This window comes from Opisthorchis viverrini, assembly GCF_000715545.1.
Source record: "Opisthorchis viverrini unplaced genomic scaffold opera_v5_214, whole genome shotgun sequence".
NCBI classification, from domain to species: Eukaryota; Metazoa; Platyhelminthes; class Trematoda; order Opisthorchiida; family Opisthorchiidae; genus Opisthorchis; species Opisthorchis viverrini.
Window position 1 is genome coordinate 352,044 of NW_008751869.1, and position 21,144 is coordinate 373,187.

General features: G+C 43.0%; 1 protein-coding gene across 1 annotated transcript; it reads right to left on the reverse strand.

Moving 5' to 3' along the window:
- Window positions 1-1,524: 1,524 nt before the first annotated feature.
- On the reverse strand, window positions 1,525-16,279 carry T265_08336 (hypothetical protein; the record flags this gene model as incomplete). Its single annotated transcript, XM_009174104.1, has 3 exons — window positions 1,525-2,253; window positions 5,230-5,418; window positions 15,773-16,279. 3 exons carry the CDS (start codon window positions 16,277-16,279, stop codon window positions 1,525-1,527), a joined length of 1,425 nt encoding a protein of 474 aa, XP_009172368.1.
- Window positions 16,280-21,144: the final 4,865 nt, after the last annotated feature.

The following is a 21,144-nucleotide window of genomic DNA, read 5'->3' on the forward strand; positions in this document are numbered from 1 at the left end:
TCTAGGCTTGGGCAACCTGGCAGTATCCCAGCCCTCGTGCTTCCTTCGGAAGGCATGGCAGCTAGGCACCGGAAGGGTGCTACAGGTGAACGCTTTCTTTCTTTTCTTTATATATATATATCACTTTTGGACTGTGCCGCTTGAAGCTGATTACCTTCAGACGTTTACCTAAAGCCGACGACCGCCTTCACATATTCCATCGAATCTACATGGAATCCGTTCTACTTAGTATTCGGACTTCTACTCACTGGCAACCCAGGATTACAAAAAACCCTTACTCCGGAATAGGTAATGACTATATATGGTGCGGCTAGTGTGCGGCAGCTTTTGTGTTCGAAATCGTACTTAGTCTCTCTTAATGAACTCACCTTAAGGGTTCGAAAGCTAAAAATATACCCTAGAATTACCATAGAAAAGAGAAGTCATTTACTAGGAAATACCAACTGATCAGTTACAGACTACTGGACAGGGAAGCAAAACTCTCATATGCATCTTGTTTACAAAAACTGAACATCCACCTTCTCTTTGAACGCGTGTTTCTGAACTTTCCTAGATATTCATTGATTGTTGTTCAAATTCAAGCAAATGTTACAAAGCGACTCCACAAATTCCGCAATAGAGAGAGAGAGACGCAAAGCAAATTTACAAGAAGAAAGCATACTACTCACATGCCCCCGTTACACCATTAAATAGAAAAATTTTCGGTAGGTGTAGGTTTCACGAACGGGTCACCACAAAAAGGGCAACAGACAGTCTTGGGTGCAAGCATGCCAGTCCATATTTGGAGCTGTAATAAAACCGACGGTTTTACAGACCGAACGGACAGTTATTTGGGCTTCTTCTACCAAGTACCATCATCGTAATTTTTCAGAAAAGTCGGGAACACTCGATTAAATAACCATATATGCCACAGTCCGATATTTCAGTAATTAGTATTGAACGGAGACAAATGCTACGTCTAACTGTACCAGGGCACCAGGAGGTGCACACCAGTAGTGATTGCTAGTTGGGTTATATTTCATTCATGCTGGAATGGAATCTTCTCCTCTTCCAGCTGTCTGGTCGCAACAAACGGGAGGTCTGCCAGTCAGTCATTGATCAGTTTCCTTACCTGGCTTGCATATCATTCGTCGAGTAATGCTTATTCCAAATAAAGTGACTGTCCACGCTCACATTCCGGATACTTTACAAGATCAGCTGGTCTTGTTTTTTTTCAAAGATTTACCTTATTGGTACGCATTCACACTGAAACTTTGTTCTAAGCTCGAAGTATTTACCAGAACACAGTAAAAGTAATCGAATTCTCGCTTAGGAATAAAGTGAAATTGAGAACCCTCGGTGGACTTTTATCACCAGTGAGTTTCATGAGCTGAGAAGGGTCACCTGACGGGAATGCAGTGCTAACCAACCGAAGCAGCAAAGTAGCCCTGTTTTTGACAAACTAAGTTCTGGACTGTAAGATGGGAAATTTGATATGCTATTTGAATTTTCGATGCAATTGGATGAAAGGTACACAGGCTAACTTTACTTACAAGGACTGCTTTCTTTCAATTCGGAAAATATCGTTCGACAAACGTTGCTAACTTGATCGATATTCACCTTCCAACAAGGGCATTTTGGATAACATTGTTGGAGCATGGTTTCCAGGTCAAGTGTGGGATAAGCTTCGCGTAATAGGGTACAAAAAGCCCCGAAGTCATGTAAATTCCATAGTGTCACGTGATTTGATGTTGTGAGTGGATTCGAATGTACAGGTTTCATAAAGAATATTGGCACTGGGTGTTCGTAAACCTGCCGAGAATCTTCTGGGTGTTGTAAGTTGTAAAAATAACCATTTGAGTCAACTACGGGTGCGGTTCCAACCTGTTGTAGTTCACCGTGGGAACGAAGTTTACAGGGTACAAAAGGCGAGGGAGAAGCAGAAACAATCGCACAGTCATTCAACAATGGTTCGTCCTTCAAAATCAAGTGAGCAAGAAGTAGTTCTATTTGTATTCGTCCAAAGGCCAAAATATCCTCTGCTTTCATTCGAACAAATGTGTTTCCAGCATTGAAAGTACAAGAACTCCCATGTTGTTTGCATTCCAGATCGCACATGCTTTTCGGGGTCAATCGTTCACATAGTATTAAGTGCAGCTGAGTAAGAGAAACACAGTGTGATTCTTTCGGGAGGCTTGGGGGCTGTGTGGGACTTGGAGATAATTCGCACTTGGTTGAGTTGTTGATTTCATTAGGTACATATTGGTTATTAAGCTGAAAACAGAAAAAAGGTTCATAGTGACCTTGTAATTGCAATAACAGACGACAATAAAGGTCACAAGAACAAGCAATGACGAATTGTAATAATAACCATATATAGTGGTCCCACTTTTATTTGGAAAACTGTGGTGGGAGATGGCTAAGCTCACTTTGCAACTTAGATATCCAGAGTTTAAACCCTAGTAGGGTTGACGGGCTCTAACACGAGCGAACTTCGAGCCTTGCTTCCTCCCCTTAGGTGTGGACTCACCAGAAGAACTGTTCCAAGATAACACAAGGACTGTGCAAAAGAGGGTGATTCGAACGTGAATTTTGCAGATCTGGCAACCACCATCAACTAACCACAAGTGGTACATCAGGTTCCAAAATGTCCCTGGAACTACTTGACTTTGAAGCCCTGACAGGTGGGGCCGTCGGTCGACATGTGACATTTGTAGCGACCTAGTCACCCACATATTTGACTGTTCAGCTCACAGTCGTTCTCTGGTTCACGAGACTTGTCTTTTTTCATACTCAAAAACCATGTCACATTAAGCTGACTCGTCGGACATCGATTGTCTGTGCTGTCTAGTGAGCGTAGCAACCACTCATGTGCTGACGCGCCCACGTACACGCACTGGGACCTACATATGGGGAAACCGAACACAGTCAGCACACTCAGACTCGAGCACGCGCGCAGGGAGCTGGAAGTCAGTCACACTCCACAGTCTACGGACAATTATGGGACACGTATAGCAGTCGCACTGCGGAGAAAACACGTTCCCGCCGTTCGGACTTTCATCAAGGAACTCTCACAGACGATAAGTTCCTTTTTTCAATTTGCTCCCATTTCGCATTGTATTTATTTTTATACGTGTTGCAACCCACCACTGTCAACCATGCTTCAAACTTTTATTAGTGCATATACCTTCTGATTTGTGTTATGACCATCATCGAATATGCACTAATGCATTTACTGGGTCATCGTGTTCGAGTCGTCGGGGGAACCAGCCGAATCGCTTGGGCGTAAACACGTGCTCCTGCTGAGAAGCGAAGTGTGCGTGCGCTGGTGGAGTAGTGGTAACACGCCTGTTTCGCACGTCGAGTGTTCTGAGTTCAGACCCCAACACGGACAAGGCTGCTAATGAGCTCTACTAAGAGTGGAACTTCCAGGGCTTTTCCCGTTTGGTGCGATCTCACCAGAATCATTGTTCCAGGACAGGAAACGAACTGTGATGTCAACGTGAAATCTTGCCATGAATTTATGGAAGGCGTCGATTCTATATCTGTTACGCGAGATGGGCTTGTTTTTACGAATACAGACAACCTTTGGGACATTTGAAATCGTTGTACAAGTGCATGACAGCACATTCCACTTAACGCAGACGGTAGTTGATGATCAGATAGTTGATTTGCAGGAATGTTTCTCAGTAGTGATAACTGAATATTCCTCAAATGACTGACTCCACTGTAGGCCAATGAACTATTTGGCCGAGTATTTTGTAGTTCGAATGGACCATGCTCTCGAATGAATGCTTCACTTACTATTCATTTCACGAATCGCTTACAATTTGGGCTCCAGTAAAACATAAATTTAACGAAAACTCGGGGAAAATACCCAGATGATGAACCTCAAGAATGGCGAGAACGGTTGTGGGTTGTCGAAGAGTTTTCAGCAACCTTGTGAATAATTCCTGTGGTTGAAATATACTGAGATATCTCGCATATCGTGCCAACTGAAACATGAGGTGGCCTGTGTACAGTCAGTTGAGGAATATCATTAACAAGAGATTCAGTTAAGTCTCTAGTGAAAACCGAATTCTTATGCAAATGAGTATACTCTTCGTAATCTGGACCAATGGGGTTCAAGTAGATCACATGGGACCTGGGGACTAAGCCTACCTGATAAATCCCAAGAAGAGCAAAACTGGTTGTCCACTAAGAAAGAGTTTTCAGCAACCTTGCAAGTAGTTTCTTTCATCGAAAAAGGTCGAGGACTGTTCAGATGGATCGGGCTAACTTCTCAATGGGAAGGAAATTCATGCATAGTTGAGGAATGAAAAACGCTTGTCATTTAATCTCCTGTTGGATTGTCACGGATTATGGTAACTTTACACGCCTGTGTGGAATACAATTTGGTCGATGATCTGAGTGCCAGTCAGTTATCGAGTAGCGGAAAATGTCATCGTTATTTCAGTGGCCATTAAAAACTGGCTCGAATGTACTTCGAGTTCCCTTAACGAATATCCAAATCAAGAATAATCTCGGTGCCCTCTTTTCGACTAAACCAAGCAGTCCAGGGATTTACTCGCCGTCTTTGAGTGAGCAGATGTCTGCACCATTTCATTATCCTTTTCAAGCCCTTAAACGTTTCTCAGTGTAGACCACAATTTTAGCAAGAATAACTGCTAGCGCGCCTGCGTCCAGTTTCTTTTGAAGATAGAGGCCCCGCATAAACACAACACAGCTGGGCATGTGCTTGTTGGAACTTCTTTCAGAAAAGACAAAAAGTCGATTAATCAGATGCTCAGTCATGCGAAAGTCTTTTTGCCAAAACCTGTCGCCTGTACTCTCGATAGATGGGTCATTTTCCTGACGGAACACACTACTCATGAGGTTACCGATGACTCTTCTCAGTCCACTTTTATTTTCGTCCCTTTTCTGCAGGTCACCGATAGGCGTAGTCCATCGAATTTGCATTCGCTGCCAGTAGTGCAGTGTTCTCTTGATTCCTGAACTATTGAGGATAGCAAACAATACTTCTTCGTTTTTAAGCTTCTAACCAAAAACAGGCTATCACTGTCATCGAGTTGGCGAAATTCAAATCGCCCCCCTCTGACTACAGCTCACTAGAAGAGGTTCTAGAATTGCTGTATAGGTAGGAAGCATGAGACCGGTTTTTTATACTTACTACTATCAAGCCACTCCAGCTAAGATAGAAGTATTCTTTTGGTTCCGAACAAAAAACGAGGCCAGTTCATGGTGACTCACCAGTAGGGTTGCAAAAATGGGCGATTCATTCCTGTTCAGTTCTTTTTCAGATTCATCAAAATGCTTGAATTCGGGCGGTACATACGTCGTCCCATTGGATGAATGCATATGAAGAGGTTCGCAGTACACGACAACTTGAAGTTTGCAACGTAGCTGATCATCCAGTAGTACCAGAGATGAATTAAAGTTCTACAATTTACGAAGCAGTGTATGTGGGTAAGTTCATTTAAAATTGATCCGTTTCTGTTTCACATCTAGACCCAGAAGTGTAGGCATGTGGTTTGGTGAGTGGAACTAGAAAAAAATATACTGCCAAAATGGAATTGAAACGTGGAGTTGAAATGTAGCATTGAACGTATTACACTCCCCTCGTGGTTGCTGAAAACTCCTCGACAGCCCATGACCAGTCTCGTCCACGTTGGGGCTCATCAGGTAGGGACATTCCTCGACTTTTGGTCAATCCTATGTTCTTCGTGAACCCAAATTGCACGAATTTGCTTTCTAATCTGGTTTTGGCGAGAGAATTGCCTGAAACCGAGCTGAATCTCCCGTTTATGCTGTTATTGAGCTTTAATTTTTATTTAAGTTACTATTCGGCATGCAAATGAGCGTACTTCGCCAGAATTGTAACGACTTTGTGGTGAAAACGAGGTTCCGCGAATCAGGCGTGAACTTGTGGGTGACATGCTGGTCTAGAGAGCCGTTCATCCAATGAATTGAAATTTTAAAAACTCTGAGAGGTGTGGTAGAAACCCGAAGCAACAGATGCCTTTTAATGACGTGTAATAAAACCATTTGTAGTAGTCAAAGGAAACCACTCTACACTGCTTCGGATGTGGGGCGTTTTACAGCCTACAGGAGAAATTCGGGATGAATAAGACTGATAAAATGAGTTACAATGACTCGCTCATGTTGCCTCATTTCCAACATCATAAATTATGGACACTATCAGACAATAAAACATGTGTTTATTCAACTATTGATAATTTTCAAAAGTTATCTTTTATAACCCAAGTATGAAAGACTTCGTCAGTATGTCAACTTGCTGGGCTAAAGTAGATGAAAGCGGCGCAATAGCTTGGTGGCGCCTCCTTCATACAGTTATGCCCCGAAGAACGTGGTTACAAACTTATTCTCAACTCTTCTAAATTTGGTTGGAAGATCCTACGTCTGGCCACGACAAGCAAGCTGCAATATCAGGTAATTTTCTTCGGTGAACATTTAGCAGCATGCAATTCCTTGATGTCTTGCTGATCTACCGTTAGGGTGGTCCTTTCGCCCTTAGCTTCCACAGAAAGTCCATGCGATCCGGACGGTATATGTACTCCAGAAAACTTGCACCAGTCCACCCGTAACAGATACCGGTTGCAACTCTTTTCTAATAGAGTTTATGAAACCACAGCGCAAGACCTTGGAGAGCGGGATATTTTAATCAAAGCTGGACACCCAACTGAGTTTATTACAACTGAAGAACGAGACGTTGTTTTACATGATTCAAACCCCCCCAAAATGGTACAATTTTTATCGGCTTTCGAATGCCACGCAGCCCTTGCTATTTTTCGGAACGCCACTTGTTTCCTTGACACAGACCCGTCGCCTCTGCTGGTCAAAACTAAGGCCATCTAACAGTCCGATTGTTCCTGCAGATAGAGATATACCGGCCAAATCATGAGACACCAGAACAGAACATATGACCAAATGGCCCCAGAATTCAGACACTGGTAGCCCCAAGAGTTCAACAACGAAACATCCGACGGATACTAGCAGTCACATAAAACCTATCAACATGGTCGTTCTGCTGAGCTACCTGAACTCCCAATATTCTTTTTAATTGCGAACCTCTCAGCATCGCATAAAGTTATGCTTACACCCAACTACGGCTACATCCTGAAAGCTGCCGAGACTGTCAGTATCCATCTTCTATACTACCTTTGCACGGGCAAAATGTCTTGTTGGTGACATTCGGTAGCTCTTTGAACTGGATATTACAGCCCCATTTGTCTCGAAATTCACGTGACCTGCATTCTCATTCCATCGTAGCCCATATACACTTTGTTTTATACTTCCCTTGTTTATTTTATCAATTTTGTCCACCTCACTTTTCTAATTTCATACGATCTAATCTTGCCATCCGTTCCAATGTAATACGCTCATGGATGTAATACTCACGGATATGCCACAAACCCGAGACAATCCGGCCAGTAGTTTGAACAAACAACCGTTGGATCACGATCGATCGATCAGAAGTGTGACTAACTCGCTCTTAGACAGGATATATCACCATGTCAATTGGTCACACGTTTTGATTGGCTGCAGAAGTGATGACTTCTCAGATGGAAGGTCCACTCGTATGAATACTTGACATCATAGGGGTAATAGTCGAGCTGTGAACGAAATGTCTCTGCGCAGGACATCTGACATTGGGATTCTGAACCCTGTGGGTCACTTCATCATTTTGGTATTCACGCAGGACTTGATACTGATAAAGCCATGTATCTTTGATTAGACAAAATGTGGGCTTGTAAATATAGTCTGTTAATCTACCTTTTCCCCTCAAATTGGCGCTAGTTACCAAGTGAGCAAAACCTCACATGATCAGTCCACCTTCATCTGGCCATATTGTCTTTTGAACCAGCTAGTGAGAAAAACATTTTTGTCGGATAAATCCATTTCGTTCAAACTTGTATGTCTCAATACGAGCAAAGTAGAATAAAATGAATAATATTAAAGAATTAGTGGCATTGTTTATGTAGGACTAAATGTTACGTGATCAGCCAACAACACCGTAGGGGCTCACAGTAATGTTCTACTTCTTCTGGCCAGGGATTTAGGCCTAAATCAATCAATTAACGTTTGTTGGAGCAACCTCAGTCTTGGTTTCAGACTTGTCAATCGGTTCCAGACGTGTTTCAGTTGATTGAAAACAGTTTCAATCTTCTTTAGAGGTAGGCACCATTGTGTCCTGACCCTGAACCAAAAGCGAACTTCAGTCAAGTCTCCACTAACCCCCCGGTTGCTGAGACTTCACTTGCAAAAAGTCAAGGTTGGCTGTCATTCACACGAGATCGCATTGACAGGTTTTCTTTTGTTTGCGACTCTAGCCTTCTGGCGTTTTGATAAGCGTATATGGATTGACTTTCACATGTGCTGCCATTTAAACTCGGCGGCTTGGGACCCTCAAAAAGCCTCGTCTGAAATGACTGAAAGTGCGGTCAATGGTGTATTGAATTTCTTGGAGAATAAGTCTGATCAACGCTGAGTTTAGGCCCCACGTTTTTTCTGAGCTGGTATAAAATTACCAAGCTCACAGGACACATTTAGCAGGTCTACTGGAGAAGAAATCCCTCTCAGAAATCCTGTTGAATAGTATCAGATATCCTGATAATACTGCCAAATTTCTAACTATTCATGTAATCATGTACTTCGCAATTCAATTTTAAAACATCCAATTGCAATTCACTTACTCCGTAAGCATACCCCTGGCCAAATAAATACTCCAACCCGTTGATTATATCCATTAGCATGCCCACAACCAGTGATATTCTCAAATGTGTGCATCGGTGATGTAGCTGACAATGGTTCATTGACTTGGAAGTTTCCTCCTTCGACTTGAGCAGCTTGAGATTGAGAGAGAATGTGAGGATCAATGACTATTCTTGTTGTGAACACAAATCATGGTGGGGTCAGAATTAGAACGACAGTCACTCAAACCGAAATCGACTTATCACTTATGTTGGCTTGCATGTGTGCTATTTTAATGGCGACGTGAATAAAGCTATTCGTGAAAGAGAAGAGAATCTTTGGCTTTAGAGTAGAATGGAGTGTACTTCAAACATAAACATGAGCCTGAGGGCAGGGGTACCTAGTTCTTGATCAAACTACGTGTTTTTTTGTGACGTTTTGCTAAGAGTAGAGCTGTACTCTTTCCGTGAAGGCCAGCTGAAATGACCATGAGAGTGTGGGTTTTACTGAGATGCAACCAAAACGTTCGGCTCTGAAGATTTATCAGCTGTGATCATGACCCTCAAAAGAGATGGAAACAATATTTCCTCTGGTCGGTACGGTTTGAACACTAATCACAATGCCTGGCATTTAGTTTAGGAAAAACCATTCAACTTAAGTACATTTTATCACGTGGAGATCCTTTCCTACTTAAATTATTGTGAACAATTGGGTACCTCCGTGGTAACCCGTGTGCAAACCCCACGCGGAGATTCTTCGACTGTTATCAACGGAAATAAGGTGCAGCCAGAGGCAGGGTACGACAAACGCATTTACTAGAAATCGTACACACTGTTTCACTGCATTTTTTTAAATTGATGGCAGCTCTGACCTTGAAAATGACAATTAAGTTGAACTCAGAGCATGTAACGCAGTTGAAACTTGACTGTATCTGCTTGCACGTTTATCATATGACCTGGTGTGTGCCTCTCCCTCTCCCTCTTCCTATTGCAGGTACGACGGACGAGCCACCACGAGCCCCCGACAGGAAAGAGTAGCCTTCTTGTACACTCCCCTGATTGACCTTGACCTAGCTTGGTACCCCCGACACGTCCGGTTTCGGTTTTAGTTGAATACACGTGTGTTGTTGCCACGCTCCGGTCTTCTTCCCTGTGTCACCCGACCTGTGCGAATGTGTGCTGTGTGTGCCGTGTGGATTCAGTAATACCAGTCTCTATATCTGCACATTTCAGAACCGACGTGTGCCGTCACTACATCCTCTCGAACGTCAAATACCGCTGGCTTCCTGACATCCCACGCTACAAGCAAATGCGCATCTATCAGATATCAGGATTACTGCTTGGGTGATATATAGAGAATATATGACTGGACCCGCAATGTTGTTCTTTGCAGTTCCTTGTTCTAATAACTCGCCGCTACCTCTGAAGTGATTAGATAACAAGACCAGACAAACTGAATAATTACGGTCCACCACTGCGACAAATTTTGATGCAAAACTGGACATGGAAACATAATCCATAATCTTCATTTGACAGCATGTTAGATATTTGAAACGGATTTGAAACGGAAATGATATTTCGTTGTTGAGAAATGTATTAGAAATCACCAACAATCACGGATTCCCTGCACAGATTCTGTAAATCACAACAGAGCTTCCAGTAAGTGCCATGTCAGCTTGTAACAATACGTTCACATAATTACACCATTGGGGGTGGGTTCAGCTTAAAACGAAACCGAAGTCGGATCTGGGCGTGAATTCTATGTTGTTTTTTCCGCCAGTATCAGTCTATGCATGGATTTTGCAGACCTACAGGGCAGTCTTATTCCTCGGTAAAATGTACCAGAATATGTGCTAGTCGGGTGCTTTCATTGGTGGCTGATCAGGTGGCCTACTCGCTGGTCAAATCAATGGCCACCTGACCAACAAGAATTGCTGCCTGGAAGTTACTGAGCAATGCGAAATTTATTGTTTTTCTTCAGAGTGAACGAACCACCATTCTGTGTCTTCCCCTGTTTGTTAGACCGTCACTTTAGTTGTTCAAATAGTTGAGTCTTCGGTCAATAATCGATTGTAGCATCCTTTGCTCTGACCTGTACGCTCAACCTCATGACCAATCAATCCGCAATCTTTCGGTTGCCCTGTTCCAGCGCAAAACTTCAGGTTTCTTAAAAAAGTATAAGTTGTTGCTCAGAAATGCGTGCCGGTAAAAATAGCCCGGTGTCAACTCAAAACTAAGAGAAAATAATGAGGTGTATCCTACCACAAAGTGAGTTTCACTTGCTTGGTTTGTCTGACTTGTCTCAGGGCAGCTGACTTAGTTGGAAAGCGACAACTGTCAACCAACGCAAGGCTTAGTTGTTGTGACCCATGTGTAAAGCATTCTCCCATCTAATATTAGAGGATCTTGCCAGATCTTCCCGGATCCATTTCACCGGGAAGAGTGCATCACAAATTTGCTCCCATCTAGATGTTCTTTCTGTGGAGGTCTCTTCGTGACGGAGTGCTTCTTCCATTGCGCGAACACCGGTCATTACCAACCTGACCGTTCCCTGTAAGCAACAAGTTCCTTGGAACCTCTTACACACAAGCAAGCAAAACTGGAAGAAATCTGTCCAGAACTTGTAACCTATTTCTGAATCTGGTCAAACATCATATCCTTGTAAAACAATTAACAAGGGTCGTTTTGCGATAAGTCCAATGAGCAGCTCTTCTCGACATGAAACACCCGGCCGATGAAGAACCCCGTTTTGGTCAGGCAGTCGCTTTTTCCCTTCTCAGATCTCTTTGGCGACTTCCTGGGGACACAAATGCTCTCTACCAATTGAACTGTTATACTAAACATTTGAAGTTGTCAGCCGGACAACAGTAGATTCTTCTTGACTTCTCAGTGAAGGTTTTATCCGGAAAGTGAAGTCAGTCTGCACAGGAAAGTGGTGAAGTACGGCACGACTGTTTCTGACAGTGCTTATCTGACAAACCACAAAGAAAACTCCAACTCGGACCTTTCAGCTAGCATTTTCAGACCAAAACGTCCTGTTACGAATGGCCAACTACCAAGTCGCACTCTAATAGGATATAGTTACCCTCGTTCTTCAGTCACGGATTTCATATCACGTGGTAGGGCGTTGATTTCGCTGAACTCGGTCGCTAATATCGCCCGTAGCATCATTTTTCAAAAACTTGTCTTCAAGGGTTTCCAATGATTATCACATTTTCCGATTACATAATGTACCTGAGTGAACACCACGGACGGCTTCAATCAGAGGTAGAGTTCAGTTCCATTCCTTTCTTTGTGTTATCATTTATTCAAAATGCTGGCGGTCCACAACATTTTGCCTTGATTTCATAAAGTCTAGATGCTGTGAAGATAAGTTTGACTGACGTTGGCGGGGAGAAAACTTCAATAACACAGTTGTTCATGCGGCCTCTCTTGTAGACAGCAGTGCTTTACAACATAAGTGACAAATGTGTGAAGTGTACTACCCTGTCTTTACTTGTGTTACCATGTAGGAACAATTTGTCATCATGTAACTAAGTCACTAACTGGCACTGTTAACCACGCTTTCACACAGCAGGGTGCGCCTCCAAAAACACCGACAGGGTTGACGGAGCGCGTTGAATATCACATAACAAAACTCCTTTGATCTAATGTTCATTTCAAGCGAAAATTTAATAAAATTTCAAAATTGCATGGCCTGTGGCTGTTAACTAAACAAAAAATGCGGTTTCACTCGAATTCTGAATGTGAACTCCGTGTACTTGTGGGATGCCCGAAGTTTCGGGTTGAACCTTGGTTTTCTAATTGTTACAGAATAAATTACGATCCTGGCAGGTTGGGTAAATCTTGATCTGTTGGACCTGAAACCCCAAACAGTAGGATTCTTGATGGAGTCAGGTATCCGCTCAACAGCTAAAGAGTGGTACGTGTCACGAATACTCCAGTCAGTTCCACACATCATGGTGTGTGGACTTCTGAGGAAGCCTATCAACAATGGCCATAAGAGAAGAATCCTCAGAGTGGAGTGTTCTGAAGGTCAGTATCATACTGAGGGGATATTCCTGGTGGAAAGCGACACCGAACAGTCCATCAGACGGATTAATTGGCCAACTAGTGAAAAATTGATCTTTTCTGAAAGTTCCAGTCAGCTGGCGTACGACTGTCCTTTTGTTGTTTGCCAGCAAGAATCAACCGTTGCTAATCAGAGGGTATTGTTCTCCTTATCCAGCATCTTTGCTGTCAGGTTCTCACTAGATTTGCTTGACAAAACGTGAGAACACCTGTTATTTCTAGGGAGGTTAGAAGACATTTTGCACTTGGCCCATAATCGCGTTTAACTTCCCCAAGTTGTGCTGGTGGAGCAATACCAGATGCATTGTCGATAGCCGAGTCTTCTACTGTGATATCATTGATCGGGAATATGAACCGACAGAGCATACCAAAAGCTAGTAGAAAGCTTTCATAAAGGAAGCTACTCGCAAGGTTGCTGAAAACTCTTCAGCAACCTTGTGAGTAGTTTCTTTTATGAAAATATACTGCGATACATCGAATATCATGCCAACTGAATCATGAGGCGGTCTGTGTGTAGCACGTTCCGCTGTAGAATATCATAAACGACAAATTTAGTTGAGTCTCTCGTGAAAACCAAATTGATTTGCAAATGAGTGTATTTCTCTTTAGTAGGAAGCTCTTCAATGGTAAACAGTTTGCGTTGCAACCTTTTTGGGTGAAACAAGTTTTGAGTAGTAATAGGAAAAGCGAAAATGTGGATAATCTTGCATATAAACTCAAGTGCACATACTACAAAAGACGATATTTTTGGATGGGGCTCGAACCTGCGACCTTTCCCTTAACTGACAAGTGCCCCATCAATTGAGCCACAACGATGAAGCCACATACTACGTAGGGCTAGTTAAGTTCACATGACAGATCAAAAGATGCCATCTGTCAGTGCCATTGTGTGAATTCTACGATAAGTTCCGCAGTGCTGATGTCGTGTCTGTTAATGTGAACTTGACTGCGCATGTTCGCCGGATCAGACCTGATAGTTAGGATGTGTCCAGTGTACGCTAATCTAGTGGTATTGACACACTTTTCTCTTAGGTCAGAAGTCCGGAGTTCAAAATCCGATAAGGTCAAGGCTATGCGCGCTGCTGATGAGCTGTTATAAGTCCAAGTTCGGTGCAGCTCTCTTTCGTGTGAACTCACGAACCAATAAAGCCAGCCCTGGGGGAGGACGGTTCAAACGAGTGTGATGTGGTTGCGACTTCTACGGGCCCTGCAACAACCAAAATCACCCCCATGTAAAAGCCATAACCCAATTTCTGGGAAATAATACGTCGCGCTTCAGTTCTTCAACACAACTGAATAGTTCGGGGCAAATTGTTTAAAAATACACTCTTCGCCAATTAGAATACCGCTTCCTAATGTCCCTTTTCCCCTTTGATAATGGGCGTTTCGTTCAGCAACTGAACAAAGGCTTCTCAAAAGAGACACGTGATTCAACTGGAGTTGAACTGTGTTTGCCAGTCCATAGATGACCGATAATGAGGCGCGTATAGAGGAATCAGAAGCGTTTCCGCAGATCTCAATCCAAACAAGTTAGGCTATTGTTTTCGACCAAGATGGAACTGCTAGCGCGAATATTTGTTGCCGCAACCGGAGCAGTGTTCACCCGTGAAAATGAATGGAGTCACGTGATGAGGTATTCGAACTATTCTTTTATTCCTGTTGCGTTGATCTAGTTAACTCGGTTCCAAAGAAGGCACGCATAAGTACAATACTGCATCTCTCAGCGCTTCCGGGAAATCGTGTTTTATCCGGTCAGACAGGCTGTTTTGGACTCTCCAGTCGCTGTAAGGCCATAATGAAAAGGGCTCCTGGAGATTTCACCATATATCTGGAGCCATCGTGTATCGTAAAGCCCAGAAGCATCGTACAGCTGGGAACATTTAGCACTTTATTGTCACCCAAGACGTAGCTGTGTGGTAAAGAGCTGCGTGGTTTGAGACACACGTTGCTAATGATTCCAGACATGGATAAAACGGATGTGCAGCTTCTCAGCATAGATTAACGTCACTAACGAGGTACATTGTAAGACGAAATTTCAACTCCCCCCTCCCAGTTCACCACCAATTGCTGACAGATTACAGTCTTTTCAGTTGATCTTTCGGGTTTCAGGGTGACGTGATCTAATCAGTTTTAACTTTTGTCGACATAACGAGGGGCAATTAAACTAGTACGGGTTAGTACTTACGCTGTGGAAGACATTATCAAACAATTAGTGTCGATCTGTCCAAATGGATGTCCAAACAGGACGTAGCTATGGAAACGAAACGAGGTTATTCGGAAAGCTGTAATGAAAGTCTATAGGTGGCCAGTCTGGAAAAATACATGTTTACCCCAAGAAGAACGAAGGGTGAGGCAAAAGGTAATCACACACACACATACCCATTAGTCACTGCAATTCAGGTGGATTCAGGAGGCAAGTGAACTGATTTGCGGTGTCTTACACTTACACATAAATCTACTATCGCTGATGATGTCAAGACAATCTCTATACTTTGAAGTTTGTCCGAAACCGGACAGTGCGTACCAAACCGGAAGACAAATTTAATAATTAGATTTAACAAAGATTTTTGCTAGTAGATGAAGGCTCCTTAATTTCATCTTTATGGTCATATTTTCCACAAAAAAAAGGAAAGTCGTTATCCGCTCCCTTCTTGGGGCTCACTTTGATTTTTGCTAGTAGATGAAGGCTCCTTAATTTCATCTTTATGGTCATATTTTCCACAAAAAAAAGGAAAGTCGTTATCCGCTCCCTTCTTGGGACTCACTTTGATGTGGATGAGGTCTGTTTTGTGGCTTGTTTACAACTTTCAGTTCACTGTGGTGAAAATGCTCTCTTCCGACCATCCCAACACATAGAATTTAAAGGATCATATCAACTTGTCCATTCAGTGAAATTTTGGCGAGAAATTCACAAAATAACGTGAAACTTTCCAAATAAGGAGCTACTCTATACAGGGTTTGAGAATGAATCATTTTGTTCACAGTTTGTTTCGAAAACAAACAAATCATACCTTTTTCAGATATTCGTCTAAAGGACCTTGATTCGGCCACTCACTGACCAGAGAAGGCAATGACATTCTTGAAGAATCTTCGGACCAAATTCCAAATGTACGAATCACGTTTGGGTGGATGAGCTTAAGTAAGAAGCTGATTGATTTTGAGAGATATTTGTACTTCTTTTTGATGGCTGTATGTTCTCTCCGCACGTCACGTAGGATCGATGAAAATCCTTGCACTTGGACCAGTTGCATTGATCGATCTCGGAGATCGGCTGACGTCATTGAAAACCCAAAGCTCAGATTGTTTGTAAAGGTCAGTTCAGATTTTTCCCAGTTGGGTCCAGCGAAGATTGTGTTGGTATCGGCCGGAAAAGATCTCGCAGGGAGAGTATTTGTACTGCGGTTGTCTCCAAGTGTCGGTCTACTCAGCAACTCTTTGGTGTTCAAGATACCAAGGTAGATCGGGCCAAGATTGTCTGATTGGAAGGGAGAAGCAATGGTTCTCAGCTGAGTAAGCATGAACTAGTGGTTATGAACTACACCAATGGTGTGACGAGTACCATTGTTCTCGATCAGTACTCAGGGTTATTTAGACCCAGTTGTCACAAGAATATTTTTGAGTACATTGTCCAACTCAGCGGGTTTCCTCTTGCATTCCGTGTCAACCTTCTAACCATGAAACGTATCCCAGACTCGACGTCAAGTGAGTACCAGCACATGTTATAGTGTGAACCAGATGCTAAAAAGGTTAGCACTGCTCATAGTCAACTTCTTACGTGGTTCGCTTCCCTCTCAATTGGAAGATAACACCTACACCCTGAACATGTCACCTTCGGGAATGAATAACCGGAGTAATCCAATGAAGATGACTGTCTTCTAAACGGCGCTAATCAAATCCGACGGGTCGTGGACACATTTAAACTAACATATTTAATGCAAGAGTTATTAAGTAGGTAGATAGGGTAAGTGTGTATGTATTTTAGTAAGTAGACGAGGCCGAGTCTACTAGTCTGCCAAGGATGGAAGCGATGAGACAACTATTGCAACAAAACACCTGGGATTCTCCAGGATACAGTAATCCGAAACTGTAGTGTGGTTTTTGCGTCTCACACTATCAACCGCGTCCTTTAGCTCACCAAGAATATTGACTTTCACTTTCTACGGGTGATCAAGTGTGAAATGCTGAAACTCATGGTAGTGCCGAGATGGAAGTAATCACTTTGATTGGTTAAAAATCACCCCTGAGCAGACCACAGGAAAGTATCTAGCAACACTGACGTTACAAACCTGCATCCACCTACTTCAGCCGGGCTGAATGTTGTGTCTCATGGATAAAACTTGATCCCGGTTATCCTGGGAACTTTTTTACTCCTATTTTTCCCGTAAACTCTACATTAAGTTTTCCTAGTCTCCACAAAACACATATCGCCGTTGGATTGCCATGATACTCGATTGTATTCACTATTACTTAATATAAATTTTTAATAACAACAAAAAGTATACGAGTTTCAGCGAAATACACTCATTTGCATAGCAATCGGGTTTTGACAGAAGACCCATCTAGAACCTCACTGAGTCTCTCGTTTGTGATGTTTTCAGGTAACTGAATGTGCTGCAGCAGGCCATTTCATGTTTCAAGATATCGCGGTACGCAAATAGACGTAACACACTACTCGTAAGGTTGCTGATTTTTTTCGACAGCTCACGACAGGGTTCGCCCTTCCTGAAGCTCGTTAGGTAGGCAACGTTCCAAATTGCGCGAAATTGGGGAAATATTATCACCTGCGAACCAGTTTGGTTTTTTGGGCTAGACTCACCTGAAACCCAGCTGAATTTGATTTATGATGTTATTAAGCATAAATTTTATGTTTTACTTCCTTGGGTTATTATTTTTTTCGGTCTAACATCTTCGTTTTTGCTGATATTACTGTGAACGCATCCTGATGGTACACTAGCGCCTCTTATGTATGCCACCAAAGTTTGGACCCATAAATTTCGAGACTTGCCTAACGGTATACTCATTCTGGCCAAACAGCATAACACTACCCAGAAACTAATTATTTTTGGAGCCTAAATTAATCAGACACTCCTGTTGTAGAAATTACTGCATTTTTCAAATGGAAAGAATAGTTATTCGGGTGTGTCCGTTGAAGGTGAATGAGTTTGAACAGACACACCCTGTGGCATGTTAAAAAATGAGACTAGATTTTCAGATAGACTGACAGAATTTCCGTCATTTCTCAGACTATTATTCAGCATAACACGTAGGTCACAGCAGAATCCCGCATGAAACGTCATTTGAGCCTGCTTCTCCCATAATAGTCCACTTTTTGGTTGATAAAACGCCTCAAAATTTTGAGCTCTACACTTAGACAAAAGGAGGGTTTTTCTTTATGTCATCCCGGGAAATTGATTCATAGACGGCAAGATACCAGCACCAGAAGCTACTTTGGTTGGGACATGTATTGCTTACGCCGAACCATCGTTTGCCGAAGACNCCGAAGAGAGTGCTGTTTTCCATGCCCCCCTCAGTGGCGGAAGCAGAGAGGTGAGCAACTCTTGACCTGGCAGAGGGGTATTAAGGAGATTGCGAAACGCTTGGGTGCTACCTGTGCTACTCGCCTTCCAGGATGGAGACCACGTGACCCCCACAATGTCTAGTTGGAGATGCTGCAGGGTATGACTGCCAACCGGGGTGAATGGCGTTCTTGTTATCAGTTTCTATCCAGATTGTCTGAATGAGTGTCTGAAGGTGTAGGCACCTCGGAACGATTGTAGTGAGCTAGCACTAAGTCCCTTTTCCGTTCACCTTTACTGTTTTTTTCACAATAAAGTTTTGAAGTAAATCATGGTTGTACGGCAGTGATGCATCGGTGCTGAACACCGATGATATGCTGTCGATGATGATGATGATGATGATTATGATTATGATGATGACATTGAAGCCGAATTGCTCGCTGTGCAAAGCACTGATTGCAAAGGGACATTGTGGAAGACGGCGTGATTTCGGGAATAAATGAGGTGGCTTCTCGTGCTGCAACCCCATGAACCATGAATGTAACAGTGGGATCTGTGGGTTTGAGCACGTGATCATTACTCGTCTAATAATGCCAGTGTCCATACTTAGGACAAAACCAGCTTTCTGCTGGATAGGGAGATCGAGTAAAGTTGAACGAAAGGGATCAAAACAGTTGCTAAAAATTCAACTGAACATTAATTGTGAACATACTCAAAATGATAGGTCTCACCGGAGTTAGAAAACATCGGTTTGACGGGATTCGCGGAAGGGGAACAAATGCTCTACTGTTCACCACAGGCTGGCTAAAACATGTGGTTCTTTACAAATTGGCGTACTACTGAACTATTCTCAAAAACACCTAACGATCAACCGTTTGTTGGCGTGACCTCTGGGAACAAAGTCCCTATGCAAAAGGTCGAATTCATCAGTAATCCTGTCGAGTGAAGAACGAATACAAAACGAGTTACACTCATTTCTCTCGGGAAGAAAAATAAAGGACAAGGGTACACAAAACAGGAAGGGTTGTATTAAAATCCATTTCCTATTTCGGATAAACACCCGAAGAAAAACATGAGCACTTTTTGCATTTCCTAACCGCGGTCTTCCTCGTAGCAAATGATTGTGTTCGCGAAAACCGGATTGATTGCGTGCCTATTCATACCCTCAGTCTTTATTTTAAAAGTCACGCCACGGGAAAGAACACTTGACGAATCCGACCGCCTTGCCCAGCCCCTCGAAATAATCAGTCACAGAGATGGGAGCACGCGCCAGATTGTATGGACATTGAAGCAGACAGCAATTTATACGTTCAAGTAGTCGTGTGTGAGTTGCGTCTGGATTGAGGCCTACATGCGCATGTCTCCCTTTTCCGCTGCTGAACAGTGCCGCTTAAACGGACGATAGTTGCCGGCCTTCATTTGACACGCATCGGTCTAGCATTTGTCACTATGAATCGCATATTGCCCTTCTGCGTCCCGTAGTCCCGGGGGCATTTTGTTTGTTCAAAAAGTACCTTGTGGCCCTCTGTTAGGGTACAAAATGTAGAAGTATTCTCGTTTTGTGGAGTTGGGTAGTATTGTTCGGAGAAAAATAAGCATGTATGTGTCGATCGATTCACCTACCAGTTTCGCCTAGTTCATGGACGCAGTGATCATCCGCTTTTATATCAAGTGATTTTCTACCTGGTTATCAAAACTGGAAAGCCACTTGGATAGAAAACTGTGTTGAGATTACACGTATCATTTCAGAAACGCATCCCACACTGTGCCAATACACCTGTCCAGGCTGTTTGGACCATTCCAGTCGGATTGGCTTCAGCTCGCCTCACTGCGCTTAAGATGGCTCAGTGGTCAAAGCTCGAATTTACTGACCGGAAAGCCCATGGATGGAACCTGGCGTCTTTATCTCGATTGCTACTGTTTCGACTTGGGCAACCTGACAGCAGCTCAGCATTCGTTCTTCCTTCGAGTAACATTGAGCGTTTACCTTCATTCTGGACAGTGACTCACGCTATCCTCTATTTAAATTCACAGGGAACTTCTGCTCATGATGTCTTCTTGAAAGTATTGTAGCGTCCCTTCCAGTTATTTGGATTACCAGTTCCTTCATCTCAGCCCGCAACTTGACCAAAGTATTAAGCAACAGGCCTACCCACGAAAGGATTGTTTCTTTTCTTTAAATTTGTTTCCCCATGTTCAAACTACCTGACCGCGTTAGCATCAAACTCGGTGTGAATAGCCTTAATTTGTACCATAGCTCTTTATGTGTGACGTATCAATAAGTAGTAGGCTTGAGCATGTTAGGTTTCACTTCGAAGGCTTTCGCTACCCCCAACCTTCTTATGAATTCTCTCTCCTCCGAGGTTGCCATGATCTTTGTCTAGCTATATGTTTTATCTTTTGCAGAAATTTTTCGCTTCAGTCTTGGCTCTTTCTCACACCTTGATGATCAAAGCCGAGAAACTTCTAACTCTCAAATCTTCGAAGGAACCGAGTCCCTAGCTTTAGCCAGCGGATTTGGTCTTGACCTTTGAATAGAAGAGATGGCTTTATTTGCTGGCACAGAGATGGCAGGAAGAGTTGTTAGAAGGAAAATAACTCTCCCCTCGATTTCATACTTTGTGGGTCATTTTCCGATCGAAGGGAACATGATTCACATATGGATCGGATCGCATTCAAGGAAAGTGGTCCCCAGCTCATCGTCATCGGAGACGGAAGCTACAGTGTTGAAAATGATGTTTTACCACTGCACAGTCACGAAGTTCATCTAATTTCATTTTAACCTTATAGTTAAAAGAAGAGAAAGGGGTGGGTAAGGGAAAGAGCTTGGTGCGGGTCTTTTGCAAGCATTCCAAGGAGACCACAGC